General features: G+C 44.1%; 1 protein-coding gene across 2 annotated transcripts in view; it reads right to left on the bottom strand.

Annotated features, from left to right (window-relative positions):
* Positions 1-1,302: 1,302 nt before the first annotated feature.
* Positions 1,303-17,135, bottom strand: part of ptprea (protein tyrosine phosphatase receptor type Ea) — a 47,461-nt gene continuing 31,628 nt past the window's right edge. The window contains exons 3-21 of one of the 2 annotated variants that reach the window (XM_062414353.1): positions 12,751-12,828; positions 12,091-12,187; positions 11,522-11,595; positions 9,696-9,832; positions 9,070-9,160; positions 8,445-8,521; positions 8,263-8,299; positions 8,068-8,165; positions 7,398-7,517; positions 6,131-6,297; positions 5,595-5,730; positions 5,296-5,445; positions 4,982-5,075; positions 4,807-4,883; positions 4,563-4,697; positions 4,207-4,332; positions 3,302-3,453; positions 3,067-3,202; positions 1,303-2,947 (exon numbers count right to left, since the gene is read on the bottom strand). In XM_062414353.1, coding sequence (XP_062270337.1) covers positions 2,873-2,947; positions 3,067-3,202; positions 3,302-3,453; positions 4,207-4,332; positions 4,563-4,697; positions 4,807-4,883; positions 4,982-5,075; positions 5,296-5,445; positions 5,595-5,730; positions 6,131-6,297; positions 7,398-7,517; positions 8,068-8,165; positions 8,263-8,299; positions 8,445-8,521; positions 9,070-9,160; positions 9,696-9,832; positions 11,522-11,595; positions 12,091-12,187; positions 12,751-12,823 — 2,052 coding nt within the window. In that variant the 5' untranslated portion in view covers positions 12,824-12,828 and the 3' untranslated portion in view covers positions 1,303-2,872. Of the gene's footprint in view, positions 2,948-3,066; positions 3,203-3,301; positions 3,454-4,206; positions 4,333-4,562; positions 4,698-4,806; positions 4,884-4,981; positions 5,076-5,295; positions 5,446-5,594; positions 5,731-6,130; positions 6,298-7,397; positions 7,518-8,067; positions 8,166-8,262; positions 8,300-8,444; positions 8,522-9,069; positions 9,161-9,695; positions 9,833-11,521; positions 11,596-11,752; positions 11,897-12,090; positions 12,188-12,750; positions 12,829-17,135 lie in introns of those variants that run through there. The other variant, XM_062414354.1, reaches the window with a different exon arrangement.

Raw genomic sequence — 17,135 nt, forward strand, 5'->3', positions numbered from 1 at the left:
CACGAATCCTGTGGCGACCACAAGGAGAAAGTTTCTTTCGGAACAGAAGCGACCGATTGTATTTCCTTGATGTGAAATTTGATATCAGCTAAACTTGATTGTTTGCTCGTAAAAGCATGAGCTACTTTTGAGCAATTGCAGTTAAACTGACATGATTTCCCCCAATAACAGAACGGTCCTTGTCAGAGTCGATTTTTTTTAACAAAATCCAAAATAATATGACGACAAATAAAAGCAAATATCCATAAATATGAAAATGTGTAATGTGAATAAACCTCTGTGTCGTAAACTTTTGACACGATGCAATACAGAGATGTTCCTTTGAGTCTAGAGCCTTGACACTATTCTATTTCTGTGATTGTTTTAAGTTATTTGCTCACTGTGTTTCTGGGTGCCACTGCTTTTTCCAGCTATGTGGAATCTGGAGGAAACACTTCTGTCTCATCATGTTGCATTATTCAGTCATATTATCACAGTCAGTCAAAGTACACTGATATTTGTATTGGACATTACAGATATTGATTGATTTTGTTATTGGTGGAATTTGAGCTTTTAATTAACAGAATTGCTCATCTACATACAGACTGCCGTACATCGCCCCCTGTTGGCTAAAAGCATTTACTTACACAGATCGAGAAATGGGCCTTTTCGTCTCAAATTGTCACATAACCATTGATGAGTGGAGGTGCATATGTATGATTATGATACTCAAGTGTTTGATTTCATTGCTGGTATTTAATCCCATGTTTTCATCTTGTTGCATGGGGCTAATCTGAGGATACTTTGGCTCCACTATTGATCAACAAATAGAGAAGATAAAGAGGAGGAAGTCTCATGGTTTATTAAAACTAATGGTTTATTAATTCACTGAAATATATTTTTATCGTCGAAAACTTTTTTGTATTATGTAGTAAACAGAGTAATCTGTATATGCTAGACTGTTGACGTCACTGTTAATCATCCTTTCATAGATCAAATAATAAAGTAATTAATCATGAAAAACGTTTGCAGATCATTAACGAACACTGGATTATTTTATTGCTGTTGTCATTTAACAGAGGCATTTCTCAGGAAACTGTCATGATCTCTGGCAAATGTCACGTAGTAGTGTAGGTGATGTATCCTTGGATAGGATCACTCAGGAATATCCTGTGGACGTTGGTTTAAGTCTATATATGGTAGCAGCAGCAGGCTGAGTTGACCCCATAATGTCTCCCCTCAAAGTTCACACCAGTACAAGCAGCTGCAGTGGCTCTATGACGGCAGCGAAGACTTCCGGAGAAAAATGGCTGCACAACAAAGCATTTTTAGATGAATTTAATATTGCAACTTGCATTTCAAAGACATTGAGAATCCAAAAACAGGGATAGAACACCCACAGAGAGCGAGAGAGCAAAGGCAAAGAGCTGAGACAGAGTAGAAGCCGAGGGAAATCCGACTCGGGTCGTTTTTTGACGTCTCTACTTTCTTCTCGTGCTTCTCCTCAGATCTCCCACAGACGAAGCACAGAGAACGTGAGCGATCGCTCCACGTTTCCTCGCCACTTGAAAAATGTTAGCACTTTGTCATATAGTATGTACAAACAGAGTCAACAGAATCACGCACCTCATTGAGGATTAAAGCAAAGCAGGGTCTGGTCATTGAAGATGTTTGGTTTCATGTCGGAGTACCAGATGGATGTGACTACTGCAAAGACTTGATGCACAAGAGAAGTTCAGATACCTGTTCAATCCAAAACCAGTAACATTGTGAGTCTGGTGTGGTTCTTTAAGGTTTCTGCCATTTCAAGACTCTATCTATACGTTCCTGTGAGTTATCTTAACATCTGCCACAGGTTGTCATTGGGTTGTATCGTCTAGCGACCACACGTTGACCTTTTCCTAGATCACCCGTCAGTGCTTTCAATTCAGAGTAGTTCTACTCTTCCATGTCGTTAAAAAAGGTACACTGGTGATGGTGCTGTGAAAAATCTCTAATCTATCGTAGAAATAAAGCAATAAATATTGCATGTTCTTGGCAAAAAGGCTTTAGTCATGTGCTTTTTTGATGTGCAGTCACTTTAGCAAAATACTTTTTTGTTGTCGTCTACAGACAAAAGGCAGCCTGTTGTAGCATTACATCCACATTAAATGCAGTTGCACACCACATTCCCAGGTACAAAAACCAGTTTCATGACCCCGTGATGCGTCTTAGCTGTGAAAGCTCTACACCAACGTATTTTGGAAATCGACCCCGGCATGGTCACCTCAGCCCAAGTTGCATAACTTTGTTTTTTTCTGCATTATGGCTCAAGTGAATCATTCGTTTTCTGACGACAGTTCCACTAGAAAGTATCCAGTCGTGACGGGCATGGAGCTTGAGGACGATGAAAAACAGCTTCACCTCTAATCTCAAATAGAAGTCATCTATTAATCGATGCATTTCACACACACAAAGAAAGACAAACTCAAATTTGAACATTCCACCTTCTGTCCTCCAAACAAGAAAGAGTGGAATGTCATTGTCAATACATAAATACATTTACAATAACTACAACTTTGAAGAATATGACATGGTCAGTCGAAAATAACACTTAGATAAACATTTTTAAGTACAATATTATACAACAAAAGTGAAATGAGAGACCATGTCTGACACACTTCATGACAAAATAATTATCATACAAGATGTGAAATATACATTATTTATCTTTTTTTTCCCATGTACAATTTTTCATTCACTGACATACACTATATTACAGCGAGGATGGAGTTTGGAGTTAATTGTGGGACAAGTGCATAGCAAAATAGAAGATCATTTGACCGAGGTTAAAAGAAACACAAAACCGGCTTTAGAAAACAACATTATAAACGCGTGTTTAAGGCAAATCTCGTCATTTAAAATTGGCATAGTCTGAGAAAATGTCGACAAAGTCTTGTACCACCCTGTAGCAGAAGTCGTATTGTTCCTGTGGAGAAAAGAAAGAGACAGGCGCACGTGGATTAGGCTGTCAATTTGGGTTTAGTGGAGATAAAGCAATAAACTGGGGAAGATACATTTCTTTGGATCTGTGGATAATTCACTCACCACAGTCTGGACCATGTGAGGCCTCTGCATGCGTAAACTCTTCACAGTTTGGAACACGTCCAGCAGACCCTCGGCCTTGACTCGCTCCAAGATATTGCTCAGTGCAATGAACGTACCTGTTCGCCCTGCACCAGCACTGCAGCACAAAAACACAAACACACAGAGGTTGTTTCAAAACATCGCAGCTTTTAATTTTTCCTATGCAGAACCCAGGGGGATCTATCTGTCTGTTTACCTGCAGTGTACGACGATGGGATGGTTCCCAGACTGCTGCTGCTGCCTCTGCACCGACGCGATGATGTCGATCATGCCCTTCCCCTCGGCCGGGATGCCGATCTCCGGCCAGCCGTGGAAGTGGAAGTGCCTGATCACCCGCGTCTGCTTCTCCTGTGAGAGGAAATGCACCGGCAGACAAAAGATCATGATACCTCTCAAATCGGATTTATAAGCAGCGTAATGGCAGGTGCAGTGTCAGTGTAGGTTAAGTGTGCGGCAGATAAGTGGCGGGGCTGATAAGTGCTGCTCCGGGAGGCCGGGATATACTGCCGGACCTCTGAGGGGTGATGTGGGTCAAATTTAATGAAATATAGGACATGGGAGGCTCCCACTTGAAAATCATGAATACTTCCTGCCCACCATATTTTCCTGGAGCCGCAAAAAGAGTTCTAAGCACTCACTTGTTTGTTTCCTGTGATGAGACAGTTATGTTAGAGCTGTGCAAAAAAATGGGAATTTGAATATGGTCAGAAGTTAAGTGTATATAAATGTTCATGTGGATTAAAAAATTAATTTATTTGAGGTCAAAGGTCAAGGTCACCCTTTAAGTCTAAAATTGACAGAAGGTTTTTGTTTTGAACTCTTCTTTGTGGACAGAGATTCACAAGCATTTGATAAAGAGCAAAACACTTCTCATCAATCAATTCTGTGGTATACCTCCTCACTGTGCTTAGTACTATAAAGTACTATATATTGCTATTGATATTTTTTTTTGTGATAATTATTGTTTTATTGCTCAGCCCCAGTTACACAGTCCACTGAATTGTTTTATAACAGTTTTTTTTTTTATCGACAGGCTGATGTTATGTGGTTTTAATGACTCATTGCAGCTGGTGTGTGATAGCACGAGGTTCATTTGCTTACCGGGACAAAGGTGAGTACCAAGTCTCGTAGACTGAAGGTGTCACACAGAGTGTCTCCCTTCAGCTCCACCGTGTAGTCCCCGTACGTGACAGAGTCCTCTGCGGGCCAGTACTGGCAACACTTGTCCTGAGAGACGACATGAAATATAGGGTTTGTTTACCGGCGGTGATGAGCGACGCATAAACTGCAGTTTGGAATATTTTAGATGCTCATATATTAAAAAAGTAGTTAGGCTCAGAATGAGATACTGCACAAACACGAACTGAGCCGTGTTGTGACAGAGGCAGGGAATCAGCACAGGGATAGTTTATGTTGCTGCTCGGTCGTAACTGAAGAGATCCGCTAGCACAGCTCACCTGCTCCCTCTCCTGGAGCTCAGTGAGCATGACAATGGAGTGACATTTCCACTCCCACACCATTCGCCAGAAATCCTCCAGTGTGTGTGGGAGGGGGCCCTGTGTGGCGATGAAGTAGTCCTTCTGTCTGTAGCCCTGTGTGGGGAAAAAAGAAACACACAGGTTGATCATGCACTTCATATTTGCAGAATCAAATATGAACTAAACAGATGTGCTTGAAAGAAGAAAGTAACAATCAGCTTACGTCGATGAAAGACGCGTTGACGTAATCGGTGAACTCCTGACCTCTTCTCATGGAGAGGATAACCCGGTTGAAGTCGTCTGAAATGGGAACAGAACGGTAAACTCTTCGAGAACAAAGCCCGAGTTATTAAATGCCTCAGAGTCCAGGACAGATTGTTCTTTTCCTTCTCTCTTACACGGAATAATTTGCAGAACTCTGTTCTTCTTCATGTTTGCAGGAAGGTTCCCCATTCTCATGTTCTCTTTCATTATTCGCATGTTGGTCAGTTTCTGGGCGGAGAAAAAGGTTAAAACGTTAAACAACCTCCAAATGTCCATTTCTGATCCTAGATCCTAGGTTTTGTCTACTTATTAATGGGGTATCAAATATTTGTTTTTAATCCAGTTTGCTCTTAAACAAAACTAAATAATCATTCCTGAGCTTTCAGTAGTGCAGAAGGCTTGATTTATTTTTCTTTTAAGGGACAGAAGGTGAGATAACTTTTCTCACCTTGAACTCTTCCTCTAGGCCGACCCGGTCGCCGGTTACAAAGGTGTCGTGGAGTTTCTGCAGATGTCCTTCCAGAGACGACACGTCCAGCTCCGTGTCTCCGTAGAGGTAGTATTCAAGCAGGGCCTGGTAGATGAAGGAGTACTGCATCTGGTGGGAGAACACACACAGAGGGATTAATTCAAGATGAAAGAGGGGGTTGTAATCCACTTGTAAATGGATCATTATCAGCAGGTTTTCACATTCAGTGTCGAGTGATAATGGGACATATCCAAAGATATAGACAGGGAGGAACTCACATCTGTCTGGACCAGCTGCGAGCGCTGTTCCCGGATCTTGGTGACTAACCCGAACACATCGACTTTCTGCTCGGGCTGCATCATGTCGATCATGGCATCTATTACGATGAAGGTTCCTGTCCTCCCGACACCAGCGCTGCAGAGACACAGAGCAAACCAAAGACTGAATGAGCCACAGACTGAATTAACCACAGACTGAATAAGCCTGAATGAGCCACAGACTGAATTAACCATAGACTGAATGAGCCACAGACTGAATGAGCCACAGTCGTCAGCTGACACCCGCCTGTTCATCGACAACAGGACGGAAAAATGGAGGCATCTGTGCTCGTAAACCATGTTTTGCTATCGTTTGCTCTTCCTGCAGATGCACAACAAGGATTTTTTTAAGCCCTAAATACATTTATCTCCATAGAAACAATTTGGTTAATGAAAAGCACTAAGAGTCATGTTCATTTGGAAGGAATGAAAAGTCTGGATCCTCGTAAACAACAACAAGAACAATAAACAATGAGTTTGTCGCCACTGTCTTGTACCTGCAGTGAACCACGATCGGCCCGGCGAAGGGCGGATTCACGGCCTTGACCTTCTTGAGGAACTTGAGCATGCCGATGGGGGAGAAGGGAACCCCGAAGTCCGGCCAGCTGGTGAAGTGGAGCTGGGTCACCAGCCGCGGCGGCGTCTTAGCGGCATCGCCGGCCTGCTGCACAGACACACAAACACAAGCGGGCGTCAACACACTTAACACAGCAGCAGTGTGTTTGAATTCACCCCGGGCAGTGTTTGTTTTTTATAAATCTGTTTAATGAGCTTCCACTATCAAAGCAGCAGTAACAGCTTGGATGCATTTCCTGTGGCCCGAAGCACAATCTTTTTTCAGGAACTACTCTTCTAATGTAGAAACAGTCTCGTAAGGTTCCTGCGAAAAAGGAAGTGAACTGGCACACGGTTAAAATTAAACTGAAGACTTCCGTGAATGACATGTAAAGGTCCAGTGTGTAAGATTTAGGGGAAAGGGATCTTTTGGCAGAAATCAGAAAAAAAATAATCCTAGTGATGTTTTCACGAGTGTGTATTATATATAAATTGTACGAATTGTCTTTCATTACCCTAGAATGGAACCTTTATGTTTAAATACTCTATATTTACATCGGGGGTGGGTCCTCTCTAAGGAGGCCGCCATGTCTTTTACAGTCCAAACTAGTCAAACTAAACACATTCATGTTTGGCAGAAGAGGGTGAGGTGAGGGGTATTCCGCTGCAACTTGCAACTTCACCACTAGATGTCACTAAATTCCACACACTCATCCTTTTAGACCCCACAGACACCCTGTTCAAATGATCCATCCACCTCCAGTTATCCAGGCTCGGGTCATGGAGGTCGCCATGTTCCTCTCCCTAGCCACTTTTTCCAGCTCTGACTTGGGGATCCCGAGGCGGCACCAGGCCTGATCCAGCAGGCTCTGGATCTGCTGGTCTCTAACAACGCTCCTCGCGGTTGGACGTGCCCGTTAAACTTCTAACAGGACGCCCCCAGGAGGCATCCTAACTAGCCTGAACCACCTAAACCGTCATTTCAACATGAAGGAGCAGCGGTTCTCCTCCAGATGTTTTAACTCCTCATCCCTATCTCTGAGAACTCATTGCGAACGCTTGCTTATGTGATGTGGTTCTTTCCGTCACTACCAAGAGTTTGTGAATCATGACCACAAGTGGGGGTAGATACTTAAACTCCTTCACTCTGGGCAGCAACTCCCCCCTCACACATAACACAGCAAGCCATGTTTTCGATTGCCAACTTACATATTGTACACAGAACTTGCGTATGGTGTAATCCACCAGGACAGTGAAGTCTTCCACTGCCACCCTCACGTTCCCATAGGTCCAACAGCCCTGATCCGGCCAGTACTGGCAACACTTGTCCTGAGGAGAAATAACAACCATGAATCAAGGAATGGAACCCTTCATAAAATGAAGCTCCTTCTGGAACATATTCAAGGACTTTTCCATTCGGGAGACAAAGTAGTTCACATGCACAACACACATGCTTCAATTTCACAGCCAGTCAGTCCAGATTAATAAGTAAGACGGCTGAAACCGCTCAATATGAGACTGTGCTTGGCGATTATGAAACTGCCTTCGGGGACTTTATTACACATTATTGCTCCATTGATTTTAAACCCGTCCACACGCTGATTTAAATCTTTTCCAATTCTCTCCTCATTGATCGGTTTGAGCCTCTCTCACTCTTCTACCCTTTTCAGTTTTACCGTGCAGACTGTGCAACTACAGCAGGAGTAAACAGATGTCAAAGGGGAGATAACAGGTGTGAAATTGAGTTTAAATGTGACCATAAGCAGTGAAATCTTCCCCCTTCACAGTTACGTCAGAGCAGGGACTTGGCTGGAGAAGAAACCCTGAAGCTTTTAGGAATAATTTTTCTCATGGACAGAAAAACAAGGAAATCACTCACCTCTTTCCTTTCTTTCAGATTCGTCAGCATTACAACAGTCGCTACTTTCTTCTCCCATATCATCCTCCAGAAATCGGCCAGCGTCTCTTCTTTGGGACCTGAAACATTCACATTTAGTCGTTTATTTAAATGTGAAATTCCAAAAAATCAAGTTATGAACACCTTATGTCATTTTCGAATACATTATAGCTTTACCTTGTGCTGCTATGAATTTGTTCTTTTCCGTGTAACCCTGTCGGGGAAAGAGGATTATTTTAAAGATGATTTATAAATCTGGGGTGAACTTTTACCAAGATCAAGAAATTGACTTCCAATTTGAAACCTACATGAATGATTGGCCCTTAAATTGCTCATGAAAACAGTACAGTATAACTCACATCGATGTAAGAGGCATTCACATAGTCGGAGCAGAGGTTTCCATCCAGCTGAGTCAGCACCACTCTGGAATGATCATCTGTGGAGGATGGACAGGTTAAATAAGTCTGTCAATGCTACATGATTAAATAACTATGCAGGTTATTGTTAGGGTTATATGTAAGTTCTGATATACCACATGACCCTTGGCTTCCTGAACCAGAGGAGCTGCTACTGTAACAAATACACCAAACTCAGTTTAGAGTTATTGATATTTTTAACTGATTTAAAGTTTGGCATAACCCTTCTACAGGGCCTGATTCTGGCTATTTAAAAGAGCGAACGTTCTTAACCTATTTTCAAAAGAAATGCACTTTTCCTTTAAGTTTCACATAGGAATAGAATAGTTAAAAAATGTCAACAATGGATCTTTATTATGGAGACAGATACAACTGCTAGCAATGGCTGTAAAAGGAAGAGTGGTGAGGGCAAAGTAGTTTTTCATAGTGAATGTGTGTATGTGCTATTTGCGGTGATCTACTGTATCTTTACTTTAATAGACTCAGAGACGCGTACACACAATCACACAGGAAACTGCAGTGTGAGCTAAACTAATTGTCGGTTCCTATAGAAGCACAGAGAACTCACAGGGGAGGATGTTGGGGTATCGGTTCTTCTCCTTGTTGTCTTCCTTGTTGGCCTCCTCGTACGTGCCATTGGCATTACCCCCGGGCAACGACTGCAAAACAAAATCAAAGTTTTTTTGTTTTTACATACTGAAAAATACTCTCCACTTTCAGCAGCGCATTGTGTTCTGCAGGGGGAGGGGCTTTGCTCGGCCTCCATGTAGGCACTTCCTCTGCTACCTACAGTAAACAGTGCTCCATCAAAAGCAGAGACCTGCAACTTCCTCTGTCAGTGCTGACAAACAGTCTGTGAATAAAATCTCACCTAGGTGTGGTACACGAAACCTGAGTCACACGCGTTCATTTGACTCAGATCCTCCATCACAAATAGGGCACGAGGATACGAGGGAAGCATGTGTCACTGTCAATGTGACACATATCTATAAGTAGGTTTCCTCAAAAATATTTGATACGTATTAGTCATGGAGTTCTACTTATGAACACACAGCACATTGTGGGAAATCCCTTGAACTCCTTATTTTCTACAGATACAGAGTGCTTTGGATTTGTAATGGCATATTGTTGTGTGACTTAACATCTGTTCCCCTAACCTCCACCAGGAGGAGAGGAGGTGAGGGGGATGCTTACATTGAACTCCTCCCTGAAGAGCTTGCCGTCGTCCGCAGAGCGGAGCCGGTACTCGTCCTCGAGGTGGTCCACCAGGATGGGGAAGAAGGTCTTGGAGGTGGAGGGGGATCGAGGCAGAAGGACCACCGTCTGTTGCTCTGTTGGGTGGAGAACAACCAGTCTATCAACCCTGCTGCATTAATCTAGTCGAATGTGGTGATGGTGAATTACTTGCTACGTTAGAAAATCAGCTCAGTATTGGCAACAATTGTGCTAATAAATTAAGTTAAAGTTACAGTGATGACAGGCATCGGGTTGAATTAGACCAGTGTCCCAACCTTTTTATCAGACATACCCACTCCCCTGTTAGATGAACTCAAATCCCCCCTCAGGTTAGTGCCCATCATGCACAGTTCTTTACGTTCACATGTTAATAAGTTTGAATGCACTCTCATATACAAGTGTTAAGGTAACTCGATATACGTGTGCGAATCAAATTGTCATTTCTACATTACGTCACCATGACGTGCAAGGAGCTCTGGTTGGGAATCGGTCAGTTAGACAATCACGGTATTGAACTACTCCGCAGGGATTTATACACACAAAGTTATAATTATCAAAACTGTTTTCCAATTTTATGTCGGGTTGTTGTGAGTTTTCTAATACCTAAGTGATTCATTTAAAAAAAACGATTACAATGATAATCAATGGACATCAACAGGTGTTAGAGAACCCAAGGACCCCAGGGAAAAGCCAAGGAAACTTCTCTTACAACCCCCGACAGAGCATTCTGTTAGCGTTCACAATTTGGAAAAAGACGAGGTGGACAAACGGACTGAGAGAGGGTTAGTGACACGAGGGCTCCTGATACCGACACCCTGGATACCTGACCTGGGGGTACAATGGTGTATAAGGACTCAGAACTGTATCCAAAGTCTAAAACACAACACACACAGCAAACATACAGGTGTCAGAGAACAGAGCAATACCATCACTGAAAATAGCAAATTGATTCTCTTTGACACAATGCAACTTGACTTTATCAACTAGACATGGTCACTTGAACCATAAGTAGCACTTCATTCTCAATAAAACCTTTTTAGGATATGTGCTTTTCGATTTTATGATTTTTTTTGTTGTAGATTTAATACACAAAAACGTCCTGAACTGATTAAAAAACGTTATCTTAATTCACTGCAATGTTGCCCAAGTCTAACAAACCAGTGCAAAACAAATACAGAAATCCCTAAGACGATAATATGTCATATTTACAATCACAAGGGATCAGCAGCTTGTCCAATATCTTATTCATGTTGGCATGTAACTTGTAACTCTGCTGTGCCTCTCAAGCCAAATCTCCTGGTTATATTTCCTCTCCCAAAGAGAACAACCTGCTCTGTACATTCCTCGGTATTGTCAGATAAGAAAATACTTCCTAAAGAACGTTCGCAGGTCGTTGAGGCATGTTGCTTCCTGTAGAAGTCCAACAGCTGCGATCATGCTTCACACATGTCATCTAAATAAGGCAGCTCAGAGCACTACACTGACGATTGCACCAGTTCACTCATTTTACATGCAGTGTCAAAAAATTATTCAAAGTTGTTGCGGTGATATAAATATCTACAGGAAGTATGAGACGACCACAGAGCGATGGTGGGACAACCTGCAGCAGTAGTTTCAGATGAAACTCTGCAGCCTCCCCCTCGTCTCCTACTTTCTTTCTTTCTCTCTCTTTGCCGCGTGTTTCTGTCTTTCACGATGGCACCTTGCATCCGCCGACCTGTCGCTCTCACAATCTACGGCCTGTCTCTCTGCCTACAACACGGCTCCACTCACAACAACGTTACCTTGTTCCTCCAGGATGCCATTTGGTATCTTCTTGTCAACTGTCGTGACAACTGGTTTCGTCTGGTTTTTTAACCTGCCAGGGGAAAAAAATATAAAATGAAATTCAGTCTAGAAAACAATGGGAAAAGAAAATGCACGATCAGATCAGATGAAGTCCTGGAGAAATAACATTTTCTTATTATTGCAGTGGAGGATCGAGATACCAGAGAAGAGAAATCTGTCCGTCCTACCATCTGAAGCTTGAGAATCTATTCTTTCTCATTAGCTGATGTCTTGGAAACACAGAGCTTGAGTCTGAATGTGGTTCTGAATTTGTTCTTCACCCTCTCCTGCTGCCAAGTCCACTGTCACAGCCTGTTCTCTTCTAACTGAGCATGACAGGGAGTGGACTAGCAGCACTTCCTGACGGGGGCTCCGCCTCAATGACTAAAGAGGAGGAAGTGTTTGTCACCCTGAGCTCTGCCTCCCCCCCTTGAGTCTGGCTCACGCCCAGCCAGTCGGAGGGTGAGGCGGGTAAGTCCTTGCACGGGGGGGGGGGGGGGGATTTCTCACAACTAGTTTTCTTTACCTGAGGAAGTACCAGGCTAGCAGTGCGATGATGAGCAGCAGCAGGGACAGGACCAGCACGGTGGGGAGGATGGCGTTGCTGGGGGATGAAACGTCTTCTGAGGAAGAAGGAGAGGCAGAGGCGGGGGGGTCAGGGAGCAGCGTCAACACAGAAGCAGGAAGCGGGGTTGGCATACATTTGTGTGTGCAAACGCTTGGCTGTGTTCATGACTGTGTGTGTTGCACGGGGAGATAAAACTAAATTAATACTTAGTGCGGCGTCACACCTTCCATTTTCTCTTCTGGCCACGGGACAGATTTAATAAGTGACTCCAGCTGTATTTTGTCTACAGCGATAAGTATCAGCCCATTTCGTCCTGTCTAACAGAAAACGAGAGGCTCTAAGAAAGGAGGCTCGGCCAAGAGTCACAGCCTCGCAGGCAGCCATTAGCTGTGTTTATAAAGACACAGTAAGCCGCAGATGGCTGTCCGGGGCTGCAGAGGTTCATTGTGATGCAGTAATAACAAGGCTTCACAAAAAAGGCTATTATCAAGCATGTGCAGCGGAGGATACATGATAATCATTCAGGAAAAGTGATGACTGTGGTGGGTGGCAGAGAGAGATGTCGTTGTTCAGCGTTCCTCGGCCTCACATGTCGAGGTGCATGCCTGACTTTCTTACCTTGTGTGTGGTTTCCATTGCCGGTGGAATTGGAAGTTGTTGTGGTCGCCACCAAGAACAGAAGTGGGACCATTGTGACTGCAGAAAAACAAAATGAAGACGGATATTCAATTTTGCGCCAGGCATGTCTGCAAAGTCCGGATTCATGAGAACACGGCCCTCGGGACAATCATCACCATTCAGGGGGACACAAAAGCTATTGACAGATCTGAGGCATATTACTTTATTCATGACGGTCACTTTCAGGAATGTGCTCATCGGTGCAAAGTTCACCGAGACACAATGGAACAACACACTCATATCCTGGTCATTCATTACTCCTGTCTTAAAACCCACGGTGTAATGCCCGGTATGTCCACTTGGAGGCGCAATACACCAAGTCAATGAACATGTTGCCTCCTCAGACTCATTGAGAAAATATTGCAAAGATAACATCCAGGACAGGAAAGAAAAAAGCTATTTTAAAAATTTCTGATTTAAATTTGTATCAAAATGCAAAAGCTGTTTGATGCATGTGACATACATGTCCTCACCCCCAACTCAATGCAATATTTTACTACGCTTATAAACTCAATCTTTAAACTGTCTTTTATCAGAGATGCCACCCGGAGCCAATAGCAGCTGTTTTCCTCTCGCTGTTCTGCCGCAAGGAAATGTGTGATTTCCAGGATATAGCATGTGCAGGGTGTTGATGTGCTACATGTCAAGAAAATACAACACACGCAGTCAAACATGCAAACACGCTTGCCAAGGAAAGGCCTGGAAATCAGCTGACAAATGAGTGCTGCTTAAGCCGTGCTCAACCGGACGCATCAGATCATGTAGAGGGAAATCTAGAGTCGAGCGGCAAGAGGCTTAACGCACCCTCGTACTCCGCCCTTAGATAACATCAGCCCATCAAACATGCATATGAAGATCTGCAGCAGGTACACACCCACAAGCAGGTGCACGCCAACACCCAAGCCGCGGGGATATCTGTCCAGAGCCCCTTTACACACACACGCACGCACACACGCACTAGGAGTCTTAGCTGAATGACTCCATAATAAATCATCCCCTCATTTTCTTCTTGTAGAAGAGTAAATATGTGGGAGGATAAAGGAGCATCTTCTATTGATTCTCGTGTGTGAGCATTCAAAATGGCTCTAGCGTCACTCCAATTGAAGCATCCTTATTTTCCTTTTCCACCTCCTGGTTAGGTATGAAAACCCATAAGCCTCAAGATACAGTTATGAAAGATGTTTCTTTTATTTACGCCGAAAGAACTGTGAAAGTTGGAATCCAATGCGGAGTGCACATACAAGAAACAGGGCTGTGTGCTTTGTCTCACCAAGGCTGCAGGTGTGGGTGTGTGTGAGTAGGTGTGTGTGTAGGTGTGTGTGTGTGTGTTGCTTTGCAGCTGCAGTGAATAGGAAAACCCAGGCCAAGCCAAATGAATGAAGAGACTGTGTCGAAGCCTCCACGATGTGCCGCAGTGTCCTGTAATGTGTCCAGCCAGGACACCGGAGGAATGTGTAGGCAGCTGAGCAGAGAGAGGGATAGAGAGGGATAGAGAGAGAAAGAGAGAGAGAGAGACACCGACTGCAGAGGGCGAGCAGAAGGTGCAGGTCAATAATATTTCCTGGAGCGATTAATAAACCCTGACGTGTCAAGCCTCCGCTCCGTGGGGAAGACTGATGAGAGAATTCTAATGAGAGGAGAGGAGAGGAAAGGAGAGGAGACGAGAGGAGAGGAGAGGACCACCCCCCCCCCCCCCGCTCCTTTCTCCGACTGTCCTCCCTCTTTATCCCTCCCTCTTTAAGGCTCTCGCTGCAAATGTCACAAGCCTGAGTGAGGGGGAGGATATCGAGCCGGGTTGGTACAGTGTGTGTGAATCCTTAGAGTCAGACTCTCTGTGCGAGGCCTGAGGACTTCTTTTTCTGATGTGGAAATACACTCATGAAAGACCCGTTTGGGACTTTCCCCTGCAAAGGCTGCATTGAATTTCATATACGCTTCCTTTTGGAGTGAGTGAGTGTGTGTGTTGCAGCACAGACACCCAGCAGAGCGCTCGCAGCCAGCCCCACAGCTCTGTCTTCTGCTTAAGCATCCCTGGATTTCCTCTCCATCACAACTGAAGATGTCCCCCCCCCCCCCCCCCCCCCCGTCACAGTTTGACCCCTGACCTCCGCTCAACTGCTCCTGGAGGACCGCAGACCGTTCATCCCCCTCCTCTCCAGCCTGACCTCCTCAGCATCTCTTCGGAGAGATCACCGACTTCCTCCCTTCTATCTTGGCGGGGAAATGTCCCCTGCATAACTATAAATAACACTGCTTCCTACTCCTCCGGGTATCTAATCTGTTTCCCCCCCCCAACAATTCTCCGAATTCAGCAAAAACAAGTCCTGGACTACACGTCTCAAATTAGACTTTTAGTGTTAGACATCATTTAGCCAGGGTCAGACTCTATATCTATAACATAGATAACTGATAGTGGAGGGATGACCTCTTTGGAATGGGGCAGGATCCAAGCTGGATTCCAAAAACTACCTCAGTGTTTATATGAGCACGTGATTATTGTTTTAAGATAGATTTGAAAACGTAATCTGGCCCACTTTCTATATTTGGGAAAAATATTTTTGAATTTTAGTGGTTTACATGGTATTATATGATCTTAATCTAATGATGGTGGATGAATGATGTGCTTGTTTATTTTGCATATAGAGCGAGGAAGTGAGCTCCAGTCAGTGGTCACAGGAGAAACCTTCAGGATGCATTGGTCTGAACAGGGACCACGTGCATAAATGGAAAACTTGTTCCATTAAAGTGTTCTTTCATTAAGTGACATTTACAGTTTTCAATTTGTTGATGCATTAAGAGCCAGACAGGCAGCAGCCTTGAACCAGCACAAGGAGAACAAGAACCAGATCAACCTCGTGTGGGATTTGAACGAGCGTCTCGTATGACACTGCGGCAAACAGCAGTGAGACCTGAAGACACAGAATTACACAACAGTCTGAGAGCAGGGAAACCACAGAACATTTCTCCAAAAATGCTTAGAATTCAACGCATAGAAACACAAACACAGATCACAACCACACAACCTTATTTTTAACCTGCACACAGCGCTGTGTGTGTGTGCTGTACAACACTTAAACACTGTTATGTGCGATGTGAGACCTCCGGCGCCTGGTATGCACTGTGTGACTCACGGCTCTGTCTCCAGCGATTACAACCTGCCACCTCTGAGTACCTGAATACCTCATGCACATAAACACATGTTTACGTATGTGTGCAGATATGGACATGTCACATGACACGGAGAACACAAGGCCTCCCTTTGCTTCTTTCTTTGGGCACAAACATAAAAAAAAAGAAGCTGTGTGGGAATTCTGTAGTTTATATTCCCCAGAGCAGGAAGCTGATAAATAGTTTTCCATGACTGTGTTCTGTTTTTGGAGCATGAGCTATCCCTCTCTGTGGACTTGTGTTGTCCTTGTGGTTTTGCTTCACCGCTCTGTCATTCTTTCACTGTGTGTGTTAAAAAAAACAACCACTGACATAATGATACCCCTGCATTGTCTCACTAATTACCCAGAGACACCTCCCTGTCAGTCAGGACCAACCTTCCGCACAGTGAGACAGAGGCGTTGGTTTGTCTCGGCCTCCCGACAGGAAACGCAGCGTCCCCCCCCGTAGCATCGCGCCTTCCCATTGACAGAGCGCTGTCAGTTCCACTGCGCACGGCCTCTCTGGGCACAGAGTCGGTCTGTCTCTTCAAATACATCAGCTGGGGTATTTGGAAAATGGGATTGTGGGTGTAGGGGGCGATGTGACAGGGTGAGCGGGAGGGAGGTACATTGTGTCCTCTGCGCAGGAAGCTGCCGGACTGTTTACCCTTTAGGCCACATGGTTTTTTTTATTCCATATAACTGAAACCTGCTAGACGGCTTATTTTTAGGAGAGACGACCAGTGATCTGAAACCTTCTCTGCATTTTCTCACTGCGGTAGTCAACCACTTCCAGCACTGAAACGCATCTGCTCTCAGTTCACCTGGCTTCTGTTCGCCACTGGTCGTGTATTATGAAAATGTCAGGCTCTCTCAGCATAAGGCCTCTAGTTCTGGAGACTGTATATATTTTCTGTGGTTGGTCATACCTGACAGTGTTCCACTTAAGTTAAAAACTTCAATAAATTACCTTCGTAAGTTGTGTTTTTTACAGGAAATGTAGCAGCCGTCGTTTTTTGTGAAATATCCTGTTTTATAGACACTTTCCTTGAGAGATTCTGTGTTGAGTGAGGGAGATTTTATTAAACCCCTTCTAAAAGAAAAGGATTGCTACGTTAAGTTTGTAATCAGTCAGTTTTGACCTGATCGCTGTGGGAGGTTGAATAAGTTCACGCT

This window comes from Platichthys flesus, chromosome 20 (genome assembly GCF_949316205.1).
Source record: "Platichthys flesus chromosome 20, fPlaFle2.1, whole genome shotgun sequence".
Taxonomy (NCBI): domain Eukaryota; kingdom Metazoa; phylum Chordata; class Actinopteri; order Pleuronectiformes; family Pleuronectidae; genus Platichthys; species Platichthys flesus.